Below are 13,934 nucleotides of genomic sequence, written 5' to 3'. Positions count from 1 at the left end.
ATTTAAAATTTCTTCAGATTTGTTTTGAAGATAGAATAATGAGCAGAGGAACTTCTAGAAATGACCCAGTAAATGTTCTTCAGATGGCCAAAATGAAATTGTAATTACAAGAATTGAAGCACTGTTTATAATAGTAAAAGATGGTAGGGACTTCCCTGGTAGTCCAGTGGTTAAGACTCCATGCTTCAATGCAGCAGACACATGTTTAGTCCCTTGTCAGGGAACTAAGATCCCACATGCCACACTGCACAGCCAAAAAAAAAATTTTTTTTAAGCTGGTAAATAATCTGAACATATTAATAAGGGACTGGTTCCATAAGCTCTGATACACCATACTACAGAGCTTCAGAAAATTAATTAGGAATCTGTTTATGTACTGGTTTGGAATAATCCTCTAGATTTATTGCTTAGTGAGGAAAGCAGTGGGAGACAGAAAAAATATGTGTGGTATATGCATAAATTATCTTTGGAAGGACACACAAGGACTTGATGACATTGGTTGTTTCCCAGGAGGAAACTGAAAGGATGAAGAAATGGCGTAGGAAGGAGACTTTATATGTTTTGAACCTTTTGAAATTTGAACTGTGCTAACTTATTACACATACAAAAATAAATCATTCCAAAAAATGTTTATAAGAAGAAAAAGTGGCAAAGTACATCAGCTAGTACCATTTGACAGTAAACATGAAAAGATGCTAATTCTTATTAGCAATATGAGAAATGGAGATGAAAACATGACAAATTTTTAATTTAGGATTGACAAAAGGATTCTTTGACCTCGAAAAACACTTCCTTGCCCACACTTTTCAGTGTCGCATGCTCCTCTCTCCCTTGGTCACCCTCCCTTGGCTAACCCCAGATTCTCTAGCTACCTTGCACCACGCACATGTGATAAGTGTATCTCTTTGTTACAGCGCGGGGGCAGGACGGACAGGGACCTTCTGTGCCCTGAGCACAGTCCTGGAACGGGTGAAAGCGGAGGGGATTTTGGATGTCTTCCAGACCGTCAAGAGCCTGCGACTGCAGAGGCCACACATGGTCCAGACACTGGTATGCTGCCCTGCCTATTTATCCATGCCACCACACCATTCACAGCTCCTCTCTGCCAGAGCCAGCTCAGGAGAAGGCTGTTCTGAGGGGCCTGTCTGGTAGACAGAAGGCTGTGTAACCACAGACTCATCCTTCCTCAAGGTGCCTCAGAAAGACAGAATAAGCTTTGGGAGGCAGGAGAGCATTGGGGGCATAGCCTAGCCCCGTACCAGTAAGAGATGCTGGTGGCCTCAGTGAAGACTAGAAGGGGGTGCCCAGGTGCCCGTCAGGGCTCTTCACTTCTCCATGGGTCTGAGGTAGGGAAGACTCAGGAGTACCTCGTTTCCTTAGCTCCTTTTCAGCAGTTCTCTTGACAGTCTAGACGACCAGTAAGCACTGAGTATGAGGAGAGAGGTGAACTCATGTCTGACCTCTGAAGGGCTAGAACCGCCATCTGCACCTCCAGTCTCTGCTTTCTGGAGAAGGTGGCTTCACTCAGCCCAGAAAAGAATGCTATCAGAACTCTTCAGGCAGACAGATCAGGGCTCAGGTGGAAATGCTGAAGTGTACTTATTTCTTCTTAATTTTCCATTTTTTGAAGAACAGGTTTGTCAGGAGCTGCAGGTACATTGCTGTCTTGAGTAACCATGGCCTTTTCCCCCACCTTTCACTCTGCAGGAACAGTATGAGTTCTGCTACAAGGTGGTGCAGGAATATATTGACGCGTTCTCAGATTATGCCAACTTCAAGTGAGAGGCGATGAGGCCCCGTGGACAGGAGAATTGCCTTTAATATTTTGTAATATTCTGTTTTGTTAATATACCCCAAATTGTGTATATATCTTACAACTGTTTTAGAAATTGGTACATAGGCTTCTATTACCTATTAGGTGGAGATTTTATATGTAAATGTGTTAGCACTGATAGTCCTTTTTCCAATGTTTTATTGGGGAATTAAATAGTGTGATGTTTGGATTGATATCATGAAATCCTCTGCCTGGAAATTGGGCTTGATTGTCCTTTGGTTTATATCGATACATCTTTTCCTAAAGAAGAAACACAAAACTCATTCCAGGTAGCTAGGCATTAACTAGGAAAAAAAAGCACAAAGTTATTAGAGCTCTTGAGGAAATTGGTTGTCCCAGTGCCCGCAGTCAGACCACTGTCCCCTCCTGCTCTGTAAATAATCTCTCCCGTCTCTACCCTTGCCCCCTTCTCGTACCGCCCACATCTCACCATGGGGAGTAAAGGGACCAGAGTGGTATCTCTGGCACCACACTAGGGATTATCAGGTAATAAAAGCTTTGACTCCCTGAGGAATGTCTCTCCCTTTGTGTGGGCCGGGGCAGTCATACCAGGGCTGGGTTCTCCTGCGCCACTCCTAGCTCACTGTTACCCATCTGTCTTAGCTGGCTGCAGAGAGGGCACAGTCTGCCTGTCTTTCTTCCAACATACTCAGCTCCTCTGCCTCTTAGGCAGCTGCCAGCACCCTTCTTCCACTTCCAGCATATCTTTGGTGCAGTCGTTCTAGCCAGCCTCGCTCCCTAGGGAAGATGGCCTGAGTCCTTGCTCCTTCCGTAAGTGCAGGGGCATGGAGGCGAGGGGTGGCTTGGCTTTGGGCTTTGGGTCAGTTTGACCTCTCTAGTCCTTGGTGCTCTGCTGCAGAACTATCTGGATCATGTCACTTTGTCCAGAGTAGGTGTTTATATCCTCATTTATTGTGTTAAACAACTTCCATTTCCTTTCATCTCTGTCCTCATTTCCAGAACTCTTACGTGGAAGTGCCTCAGATCCAGAGGTAACATTGGTGGAAGTCTTAGATCCCAGTTTGAGTTTGAGCATAACCTGTCGGACAGAGTGTGTTAAATAAAATGGATGCATAAAAAGGAGGAAATATCAGCAGAGCAGCTGATCAGAGAGGGCCTCAGATTCCAGGCACACTTTGAACATCCATTTCATTTCTTTCTCATGTAACAGTCTGCCCAGTCTAGAGACCCAGTATCCTCCATCTCATGGTCCCAGTGACCCTTAGGCTGTTGTTCTCATCCTCATAGTTGAGGTCACTGACTTTTCCCATGGAGAAGCAAAAAGAGCATGGGTAAGCAATTTCATTTTTAAGGACATTATATAAAAATAGCACTTTTCACTTCCACTCATACCCCATTGGCTAAACCCTAGTCATAAGCCCACACTGAGCTACAAAGGGTGCTGGGAAATGTGGTTTTTAGATGAGGGCAGAGCTGGGAGGGCATGTCTGTTTGTGGTCTCTTGTCCTTATGATCAGCCCCTCACAGGAACAGGAGAAGAAACCAGTTGCCATGACTGTTAAGTGCAGGGTTGACAAAGCCTTGCAGCCCTCAGGGCATTTCTTGAGGAGCCAGGGGCACCTTGGGGGCTATCAGAAGTGAAAGGTGGCAGTCCAGCCTGGCCCATGGAGGCATACTCAGAGATCAGTGGTGCCTTGCTTCCAGGAGTAGGTACGACTTAAACTGGGCCTGAGGGATGCTGGAAGCTCAGATGTGTGAAAAGGAAAGGTCAGCAGAGCAGCTGATCAGAGGGCCTCAGAGTCCAGGCAAAGACGCACCCAAAAGATGGGACCCAAGTTCTGCCCCACATATTCAGGATGTCTGCAGGGATCAGGGGCGCCACAACAGATCACCTGAAAGCTTGCATGAGGTAAGTAGTATAAGTTGGTACATGTACTCTGGGCCTCCTATAGGAAGCAAGGAACTGCAAGGGACAATAAACTCAAAAGTTAGTAGGTTTATAAGAAGTGTGGATAAATTAAGCAAAGACAAAATCTCAAGAATTTCTGTTGATGGGTGCTATGCTTCAGAAGGAAACCCTGTCTCTTTGCATACTACCTGTTGGTGCCTCTGTGTGATCATATTCAAGTCCATGGAAGAGGGCAAGCCTTAAAGTCAGCAAGCCATGCAGCGAACATATACCCTGGCTGCTAAACAGACATCTTTAAACAGGAGTTATCCAACCCTTTGCTCCCCTTCTCGCCCTCATCTTACTGGGTATGGCTCATCGCTCCTTATCTACCTCTCTTTTCCTGTTACTCAGGGCTCACATGGCATCAAGAGACATAAACCCGACAGGCTCAAAGGGAAGTGTATTGAGGCTCACGTGGCACAATTATGTGGGAAGGGCAGGGGAGCCCACTTCACCCAGTGCCTACCCCTCAGCCTGTCACCTGTGACCATGTGTAGTGCACTCCCCAAACCTCTGGGACCTGCCACTCACAGAGACATCACTTCATCAGATAGTCTCTGTGTTGGGTTTTCCTTCATCCTCTACCCCCACCCTCAGTTTACTCCCACACATTCTTTTTTTATCCCTTCATCCTCAGTGCTGAGCCCCAAGGATCCAGTCTTCCTGTGCACTAGCTCCCCCCTTGATGTAGTGACACAGCCCCTTCCTCAGAGGTCAGGCATTCCTGCAGTCTGTATTGTGGACCCTGAGCCTTTCTCTTTTCCTGAGCTTCCAATCCACACACCCTGCTTCCTGCTGTGACTCCACAGGGTAGCCTAGAGGCAGCAATCTCGGGCTCCCCACACTCAGGGGTTTGCCCAGTCACCATAGCCCACTGCCCTTTGTGCAGCCTCCAGCATCCTCTGCCCCCACCCCCTATCCCAGCTCTACTCCTACTGCGCACCAAAGCTACAGACCTCCCCCCTACACACACACACACACACACACACACACACACACACTCCCTCTCTCTCTCTCCCTGCCTCCCCCCCCAATAGTTCCTGTGTTGGCGTCTCTCCATTTTGCTCCTTACCATGGAGCACCCACTGCAGCCCTATTGCCAAGACTCTAGCTAATGCTCCGTCCTTCGCCCAGGCCACCTGCTGAGGGGAGGGGAGAAGGGGCCCCAGGGAGGGTGCCGCCCTGCTCCTGCAGCACCTGAGCATTCCACTCAGAATTGCTTTTCCAGCTGACGATAGCAGCCCCGGACTGGAATGATGTGCTCTCGGAGCTGAGTATGAGTTAAGAGTTCAGTGGTGAACAAATGACTTTCTGTGTCCTGCTGACAGGGACACAAGGATGAATTCCATTCCAGAGTTTATAATCTGGAAGAGGAGAGCAAATGTTCCTGAAAGGCTGAGTATGTGGCCAGAGAGAAAGGGACCAGAGCTTCCCCTGGGAAATTTAGTTCATGTTTGGATTTTTCAGGCAAGATAACGATCAAATTACAGAAAAAATAAAGGCACTCCATTCCTCTTTTAAAATGAACACCAGGGCCTTTGAATAAAACATTTTGTAAACCCATACCAGAACTAAGCTAGTTTACTGAACTTAGTCATTTTACCTAAACCCACAAAGTAAATGTTTCCAATCCCGAAGAAAGGCAATGCCAAAGATGGTTCAAACTACCATAACAGTTGCACTAATCTCACACGCTAGCAAAGTAATGCTCAAAGTTCTCCAAGCTAGGCCTCAACAGTACATGAATCTAGAACTTCCAGACGTTCAAGCTGGATTTAGAAAAAGCAGAGGAACCAGAGAGCAAATTGCCAACATCCATTGAATCATAGAAAAAGCGAGAGAGTTCCAGAAAAACATCAGCTTTATTGACTATGCCAAAGCCTTTGACCGTGTGGATCACAACAAACTGGAAAATTCTTCAAGAGATGGGAATACCAGACCACCTTACCTGCCTCCTGAGAAATCTGTATACAGGTCAAGAAGCAACAGTTAGAACTGGACATGGAACAACCGACTGGTTCCAAATTGGGAAAGGAGTATGTCAAGGCTGTATATTGTCACTTTGTTTATTTAACTTACATGCAGAGTACATCATGGGAAATGCCAGGCTGGATGAAGTACAAACTGCAGATGGCTGGGAGAAATATCAATAACCTGAGATATGCAGATGACACCACCCTTATGGCAGAAAACAAAAAGGAACTAAAGAGCCTCTTGATGAAAGAGAAGAGTGAAAAAGCTGGCTTAAAACTCAACATTCAAAAAACTTTAAGGTCATGGCATCTGGTCGCTTCATGGCAAACAGATGGAGAAACAGTGGAACAGTGACAGATTTCATTGTCTTGGGCTCCAGAATCACTGCAGATGGTGACTGCAGCCATGAAATTAAAAGACACTTGCTCCTTGGAAGAAAAGCCATGACAAACCTAGACAGCATATTAAAAAGCAGAGACATTACTTTGTCAACAAAGGTCTGTGTAGTCAAAGCTATGGTTTTTCCAGTAGTCACATATGGATGTGAGTTGGACTATAAAGAAAGCTGAGCACTGAAGAATTGATGCTTTTGAACTGTGGTGCTGGAGAAAAGACTTGAGAGTCCCTTGGACTGCAAGGAGATCCAACCAGTCAATCCTAAAGGAAATCAGTCCTGAATATTCATCGGAAGGAGTGATGCTGAAGCTGAAACTCCAATCCTTTGGCCACCTGGTGTGAAGAACTGATTCACTGGAAAAGACCCTAGTGCTGGGAAAGATTGAAGACAGGAGGAGAAGGGGACAACAGAGAATGAGATGGTTGGATTGCATCCCTGACTCAACAGACATGAGTTTGAGCAGGCTGTGGGAGTTGATGGACAGGGAAGCCTGGTGTGCTGCAGTTCATGGGATCACAAAGAGTCGGACAGGACTGAATGACTAAAATGAACAAAGCAAATGCTATCCTAAAAGTTTCTTGGTTAACCAATACATAAAGGGAAAAAATCTGTTTCCCAAACAACTTAACTTATAATACGGTCCAAGTACTCATTTCTGGTAAGTCAATTCGGAAATTCACCCATGCCCTCCTGCCTGGGCGGCAGAAGTCTAGGTACTCATGATGTCACCTCCCCCATCTTTGCCACAGGATCTGATGCACCTGCTCTCCTGATGACTGGCCACTGTGAATACCCAGCCTGACCCTACCCTTGTACTTGCTGTTTAAATTGCTATCCAAAGAGAGATTGGCTATTAACCCCATAAACTGGCCTCTGCCCCTCAGAGGCTGGTGGCTGGCAGCAGAAAGCTGAGCTGACACAGACTAAGGCAGAAGCCTGTTTCTAGCATTCCAGGGCAGCTGTGCCCAATTCCATGAAATGGTCCTGGATTGAGCACAGGATAAGGAGTGGTTGGAACCTTGAGAGGCAGAATTATTCCTACCACTCGCAGATAGACCCACAAAGGCTGCATTGCCCCCTTAACTGGGCCCCCTTTTGGGGGCCTGCTTGGAGGAGAGGCCATCTGCTGTATAGCTATGCCCCACCCAAAACTCCTTTCACTGGAGTGACTCGGCCCTGGTGTCCAGGTGTGAGGAGGACTATCCCACCCAACCCATTTTACAGGTGGGCAAACAAGCCCTCAGGAAGGGTGGTCATAGATCTCCCCAGACTTACTAACAAGCTGCTGGGCCCCTCCCTCTTCGGCCCCCAACCTTTCTACCAGGAAAAGCCCTGAGCTAGGTGGGACTCAGGGAGACCCCAGGAGTTGCCTCTCTTAGGCCCACCATTTTGGTGTGTCAGAGAGGGCTGCGAAAGGTCTCTAGATCTAAGGGCAGGAGCTTGAGAAAGCCAGGGAAGTGGATCGATGAGACCTCAGGGGCATAGGCCAGGCTGAAGAAGGAGTCCAATGATTTCAGATCCCTGGGAAAATGGGAGGAGGAGGCATCTGATGACCCCAGGCCAGCAGCTGAACATAACACTAGGAAGGGAAGAGGATTGGTGGCAAGCTGTCCCCCACCAAGAGGTCATTGGAGCCTGTGGGCCCAGAGCAGGGGCTGGAACCACCTGCTCAATAAATCTCGGGGCTGCCTGGCTGGGTTCCGTTGCTTCCTGGAAGAGCCACCTGCAAGGAGCCACTTGGCCCACAGCCCTCCCCTGGTGAGTGAAGAGCCACCCTCCCCCAGGCTGGGGCTTGTCCAGATGCAGCTCTCTTATAGGGGCATGGCATGCTGCTCCTCTTCCCCCTCCCAAGCCCCTCTACCCCAGCCCATACCCTGAAAAGCCCCCTTTCCTTCATCTCTTGCCAGCAACACTATGCCTGTGCCCACTGCACCTGGCGTGGCAGGGACAAAGGGTAGAAGCCCTAGGCCCCGTATCCACACACCCATTTCACATCCCCAGTTGCCATGGAAGGAAGAGAGAGCAACTCACAAGGAAAAGGGTTTCCCAGCATGGGGGCGCGGGGTGGGGGCAGGGGGCCCAAGTGCCTCCACACTGCTGCCTGTCTCTTGGACATCTCCCCTATCTAACTTCACTTCTACGATCCCTGAGGAAAGAAAGGGTAGGCCTGCCGTACTGGGGAGGGCCCTCATCTGGCAAAGTTGAGAGCCTCTGTGCCCCAGGGGCTCTGGGAGGCGGCTCATTGCCAGGAGCCCTCCGAGTCCAGACCCCTGTAGTCCTGGGATAAGAAGCAATAGCAGGATGAGAGAAGAACATTAGGAGACACTGAATCTGCCCTAGAAGTGCCAGCTGTCCAAGGGGACCCTGGAGGAAGAGGAAGGGGTTTTGTCTGGGAGTGTCAGACTCGAGTGCTGTCCACTGTCTATGGGAGCAGCCCTGCTATGGCCAGCTTTGGGCTAGGCCTCCTGCTTCTGCTGCTGCTGACCACCCACCCTGGACCCTCAAAGGCTCAGCACTGGTCCCACGGCTGGTACCCTGGAGGAATACGAGCCTCCAGCTCACCCCGGGACCCTCAGCAACCTCCTAGGCCCCCAGGTAGGTGAAGAATCTCCCCAGCCTAAGTAGAAAGAAGGTGCTGGTTGGGGTTCTTTCACCTACCTCAAGCTTTGGGTGGGGGTGGGGAAGGCACCCTTCTAAGAAAAGGTTCTGGGAACTGCAGCTCAAAGCCCAGGCCAAATTGCCCATACCCTCCCAAGTGATGCTCTGGCTTCGCCTGAGGACAGTGTGCCCTGAAAGAGAAGGACCATGACCCGGTGGCTCCTACATAGGAAGCAGCACCTGGTGCAGACACTGCTGGTAAGTAAAGTGGAAGGCCCCCACCCTTGGCCACTACAGGGCCAGCTAAGAACTGAGGGGGTCGGGGGATAATACATCACTGAGATGCCTCCTGGTACAGCTAGCTGTGGGTGCCGTTATCTGATAACTCCAGAATTATCGACAATGGGAAAGCGTTTGCCTACAATGCGGGAGACCCGGGTTCGATCCCCGGGTCGGGAAGATCCCCTGGAGAAGGAAATGGCAACCCACTCCAGTACTCTTGCCTAGAAAATTCCATGGATGGAGGAGCCTGGTGGGCTACAGTCCATGGGGTTGCAAAGAGTCGGACACGACTGAGCGACTTTTCACTTTCACAACAATTTATGATGATATGACAGCGACAATTTATGACAATTTATGATGAGATGCCCCGTGTCCCTTCTGTTGGGCTTCCCTGATAGCTCAGCTGGTAAAGAATCCGTACGCCCAATGAGCTACAAAACCGGCACGCTGAATCCTCTAAGAGGCAAAGGGCAACGACAGGACGTGGGAGTCGCAAAACTACCGGTTGCCGATCCTGCGCAGAGAAGCCAAGCCGGGACGGGAGACAGAAAGAGGGAATAGGAACAGGAGGGGCGGGGGAAGAGGGGGCGGGTAAAGCCACAGTTCCGCGGTCAGGTGACCAGAACGTCCACTGGAATGACCTCCCGCTTCTTCTGCAGACTGGACTCCGAGCGCCACGCCCCGCCGCCCTCCAATAAAGGTGTGAGACCCCTAAAGTTCTTGCATCGAGTTCTCTTTTTTCTCCTCTCTGACTCCTGCTAACAGATGTCTCTTTGTCTCCTCTCTCTCTCTCACCCCTACTCCCTGAATGGGAGCTGGAGGGATGCCGGTGGCGGACACGCGGGCGGGAGTCGACCCCGCGGAGGACAATAGCCAGGTTCTGGGCCCGGGACGCAAGCAAAACTGCGGGCTCCACAGCGTGGGGGCGGAGCCCGCGGACTACACGTCCCGTGGGTGCACCGCGACCACTTCCGGGCCCCCATGATGCCCTGCGGCGTGCCGGAGACGGGGCGGTCTCGCCATGCTGCGCGCGCTGAGCACTCTGGGCGCGCGGCCCTTAGGCCGCCCTCCAGCCCAGTTTCTGCTCCTCGCGCGCGGCCGAAAAACCCGCCACGACCCGCCGGCCAAGTCCAAGATCGGGCGCGTGGCGACCCCGCCCGCCGTGGATCCTGCGGAATTCTTCGTGCTGACGGAGCGTTACCGACAGTACCGCCAGACGGTGCGCGCCCTCAGGTATGTGATGGATAGGGAGGCGGCGCCCTCTGGCGTGTGTTTTAGGGCGGGCAGTTGAAGACACTGCGGACCCTGGGCGCGTTTCTGTCCAGGCAGGAGTTCGTGACCGAGGTACGCAGGAAAGCGCATGAGGCCCGGGCCGGTGTCCTGGCAGAGCGCAAGGCGCTGCAGGATGCCGCTGAGCACCGCGAGCTGATGGCCTGGAACCAGGCGGAGAACCAGCGGCTGCATGAGCTGCGGTGAGTGGGGCAGGAGGCGGGGCGGGGCCGCCTGACCGGCCCCGAGACACCCAGCCACGCTCAGTCTGGGCCTCTCGCCCCTCCCAGGATGGCCAGGCTGCGGCAGGAGGCACGGGAGCAGGAGCGGCGGCAAGCGGAGGAGGCGGCCCGGGAAGCCCGAGAGGCGGAGGCCTGGGCCCAGCTCAAGGAACAGGAAGTGCTGCAGCTGCAGGTGGGCCGCGTCTCCAGAGGGTGGGGCTGCTAGACCAGCGCGCGGTGAGCGGGGCGGGAGGTGCGGAGAGAAGAGACTAGCCTTGAGTCTTGAGAGGAGGTTCGCAGGTGAGGGTTTGGGAGAGGAGGCGTGCAGCGAGAGCATCTGTCAAGTTGCCACTGCAGTATTCACGTGGCTAGACGGTGTCTGTGAGACGGGCCTCCGCGTTTCCCTAGGAGTTTATACTTTGTCCTGAAGGTGAGAAAGGCATCAAAGCTTAAACGTTTTGGCGTGAGATGGCAGGTGTGAGACTTAAAAGCAGCGAGGCCTAGAGACTGATTCCGCCCAGTGACGTGTCACAGCTGGGGTGCTTGGGTTTTGGCCTAAGTGTTCAGGGAATGATTGTCTTAAAACAAGGTGACAAAGCTGCCTAATGTTCTTCCACTGGAAGATCATTGGGGCGCTCAGAGAAGACCTAGGCTCCAGACATCTTTCCCACAGCAGAGCTGGAGCCCCTCCTTCAGTGGGCTAAAAGCCGGCAGGCTTGTTCTGGGGACTCTCATTCAGCTGAATTTCTCTTTTCCAGTTCATTTCATTTCAGTCGCTCAGTCGTGTCCAACTCTTTGCGACCCCGTGGACTGCAGTACGCCAGGCTTCCCTGTCCCATCACTAACTCCTGGAGCTTACTCAAACTCATGTCCGTAGAGTTGGTGATGCCATCCAACCACCTCATCCTCTGTCGTCCTCTCACCTACAATCATTCCCAGCATCAGGGTCTTTTCATATGAGTCAGTTCTTTGCATCAGGTGGCCAAAGTATTGGAGATTCAGCTTCACCATCACTCCTTCCAATGAATATTCAGGACTGATTTCCTTTAGGATGGACTGGTTGGATCTCCTTGCAGTCCAAGTGACTCTGAAGAGTCTTCTCCAATACCACAGTTCAAAAGCATCAATTCTTTGGCGCTTAGCTTTCTTTATAGTCCAAATCTCACATCCGTACATGACTACTGGAAAAATCATAGCTTTGACTAGACAGACCTTTCTCTGCTTTTTAATATGCTGTTTAGGTTGGTCATAACTTTTCTTCCAAGGAGTAAGTGTCTTTTAATTTCATGGCTGCAGTCACCATCTGCAGTGATTTTGGAGCCCAGAAAAATAAGTCAGCCACTGTTTCCCCATCTATTCCCCGTGAAGTGATGGGACCAGATGCCATGATCTTAGTTTTCTGAATGTTGAGTTTTAAGCCAACTTCTTCACTCTCCTCTTTCACTTTCATCTTTTCCAATAGGAGGACGCAAAAAACTTCATCACCCGAGAGAATCTGGAGGCACGGGTGGAAGAAGCTTTGGATTCCCCCAAGAGCTACAATTGGGCCATCACCAGAGAGGGGCTGGTGGTCAAGCCACAGCACAAGGGCTCCTGAGGTCCCAATGAGGACAGTACCCACCCAGGGACCATGGAAGTAAAGGGGTTGGGCCTGATCTGAAATAAAGCAGTTGGTGTTTCTGATGAAGGAAAAGGTTCTACCTGTTCCAGTGCAGCCTTCATGTTGGGGCCTCAGCTCCTGCCGCTTGGTCAGAAACTCCACACATGCAGTGCTGTATTCTGCACCCATGTGCAACTCTCAGTAAAGCACCAGACCTGAGAAGTTTCTGTCTCACAAAGAAGCTTAGTCCCCTCAACAGCCAGGTTGTCTCCTGAGTATCCTCGGGATCAGTGGTTGGCATATTGCAGTCCTTGGACAAAATCTGGCCTATTGCTTGTTTTTGTGAATAAAATATATTGAAACACAGAGACTTCCCTGGTGGTCCAGCAGTTAAGAATCTGCCTTCTAATGCAGAGGATGCAGGTTCAATCCCTGGTTGAGGAACTAAGATCCCACATGCTCAGGGCAACTGAGCCCCCGCGCTGGGACTAGAGAGTGCACTCCACAACCAAAGATCCTGCCTGCGGTAATGAGGAGAGTATACTGGAACACAGCCACACCCATCACTGACTGCTTTCATACTTCAGTGGCAGAGATGAATAGATGCAGCAGAGACCTTATGACTTGCAAAGTCTAAAATGTTACGATTTTTTAATTGAAATATAGTTAATTTATTTGTTTCAGGTGTACAGCAAATGATGCAGTTTTATATATTTATACATCTTTTAGGTTCCTTTCCATCATAGGTTATTACAACATAATGAATATAGTTTCTTGTACTATACAGTGGGTCCTTGTTATCTATTTTATATATAGTAGTGTGTATGTTTTAATCCCAAGCTCCTAATTTATCTCCTTTCCCCCCCATTATATGATTTTTTTTTTCATGTATGTCAAACTTGCCCTACCAGGGATTGAACCCATGCCACCTGCAGTGGAACCATGGAGTCTTAACCACTGGACACCTGGGGAAGTCTTATATGACATTACGGAAGTTTGCTGACCCCTGACAGGGGGCTTTCAGGCTCCACTCAGGTTATCACCCAGTAACTGAAACATAAAGCAACCACTGACCAAAGACCTGCTCCTGCTTGACACTGAATTTTGCTGGCCAGGGAGTGGTGTACCCAAGACAGAAGACAAGAAGACCCCATTTGTCAAGTACTTGGAGCAAAATAATACTTGTGATTAGAGTTGACAAGGTTGAATAAGTGGGCATATAGGTCCACGGCCCTTACTCAGATCCAGGCCCTCAAAGGACATCCAGGATGAGGTAGAGAAATATTTCTCTGAACCAGAGCTTCTGCCCCTTTGCCACTATTCACCAAGTATCACCAGAGGGAAAAAAACAATCTTTCCCTAACTCCCATGTTGTAAATAGAGAACCTTACAACACAAAAAACCCTTTGAGGGAATGTGGGTAATCGCTCACATTCAGGGAAATGGCTAACAGAGGTATAAGCAGAGGACCTAGGACCCAGCCCCATCAGGGCACTGCACCCTTGAGGGCCGTGGCCTCCCTCAGGCTGATCAATGGCTCGTCTCTTCCCTGGCACTGAGCCCAGGCACAGCATAGTGGGGCCCTGGATTTCAGGTGCTCAGTGCGATTTCTAGGGTGAGGGAGGGCTGGTGGGCACACATTGTGGACCAAGATTGTGCCCACAGCCTTGAACTTTGAGGAAACCTGTGGTAAACTTTCACATGGGACACTGAGCCTGTTGTGGGAAGTTCAGTTTCATTTTGGACAAGTCCCTGGTCCTCTATCAGGATCCAGACAAGCCATCTATCTTCAGGTACAGGAGAGTCTCATACCTTCTTGAATCTGACTTTGGGCCATTTTTCCTTTA

The 13,934-nt window shown here is 50.1% G+C and overlaps 3 protein-coding genes across 7 annotated transcripts in view; all 3 read left to right on the top strand.

The window, feature by feature from the left end:
• PTPRA (protein tyrosine phosphatase receptor type A) overlaps positions 1 to 2,344 on the top strand; it is a 164,297-nt gene extending 161,953 nt beyond the window's left edge. For all 5 annotated transcript variants that reach the window (XM_043885156.1, XM_043885155.1, XM_043885154.1 and 2 more), the window contains 2 exons: positions 915 to 1,050; positions 1,708 to 2,344. In XM_043885156.1, the coding sequence (XP_043741091.1) occupies positions 915 to 1,050; positions 1,708 to 1,782 (211 nt within the window). In that variant the 3' untranslated portion in view covers positions 1,783 to 2,344. The remainder of the gene's footprint in view (positions 1 to 914; positions 1,051 to 1,707) is intronic.
• A 5,865-nt stretch (positions 2,345 to 8,209) lies between these two features.
• LOC122681945 (progonadoliberin-2) lies at positions 8,210 to 9,495 on the top strand. The gene is given in 2 exon segments (XM_043884556.1): positions 8,210 to 8,712; positions 8,837 to 9,495. Coding segments are annotated over 2 exon segments (363 nt in total). The 5' UTR covers positions 8,210 to 8,558; the 3' UTR covers positions 9,046 to 9,495.
• Positions 9,496 to 9,788: 293 nt separating this feature from the next.
• Positions 9,789 to 12,180, top strand: MRPS26 (mitochondrial ribosomal protein S26). Its single transcript, XM_043884555.1, has 4 exons — positions 9,789 to 10,230; positions 10,323 to 10,469; positions 10,557 to 10,680; positions 11,950 to 12,180. The coding sequence occupies exons 1-4, from the start codon at positions 10,019 to 10,021 to the stop codon at positions 12,082 to 12,084; spliced, it is 618 nt and encodes a 205-aa protein (XP_043740490.1). The 5' UTR covers positions 9,789 to 10,018; the 3' UTR covers positions 12,085 to 12,180.
• The last annotated feature ends 1,754 nt before the right edge of the window (positions 12,181 to 13,934 follow it).

The sequence above is a fragment of the Cervus elaphus genome, chromosome 23 (assembly GCF_910594005.1).
Source record: "Cervus elaphus chromosome 23, mCerEla1.1, whole genome shotgun sequence".
Classification (NCBI taxonomy): domain Eukaryota; kingdom Metazoa; phylum Chordata; class Mammalia; order Artiodactyla; family Cervidae; genus Cervus; species Cervus elaphus.
Note: the sequence above shows the minus strand (reverse complement) of the source record. Positions and strands in the feature narration are given on the sequence as shown.

Coding starts and splice junctions, on each gene's coding strand:
- MRPS26 (XM_043884555.1), top strand. CDS start 10,019: ATGCTGCGCGCGCTGAGCACTCTGGGCGCGCGGCCCTTAGGCCGCCCT. Junction 10,231..10,322: donor CAGACGGTGCGCGCCCTCAG/GTATGTGATGGA, acceptor GTTTCTGTCCAG/GCAGGAGTTCGTGACCGAGG. Junction 10,470..10,556: donor CAGCGGCTGCATGAGCTGCG/GTGAGTGGGGCA, acceptor CGCCCCTCCCAG/GATGGCCAGGCTGCGGCAGG.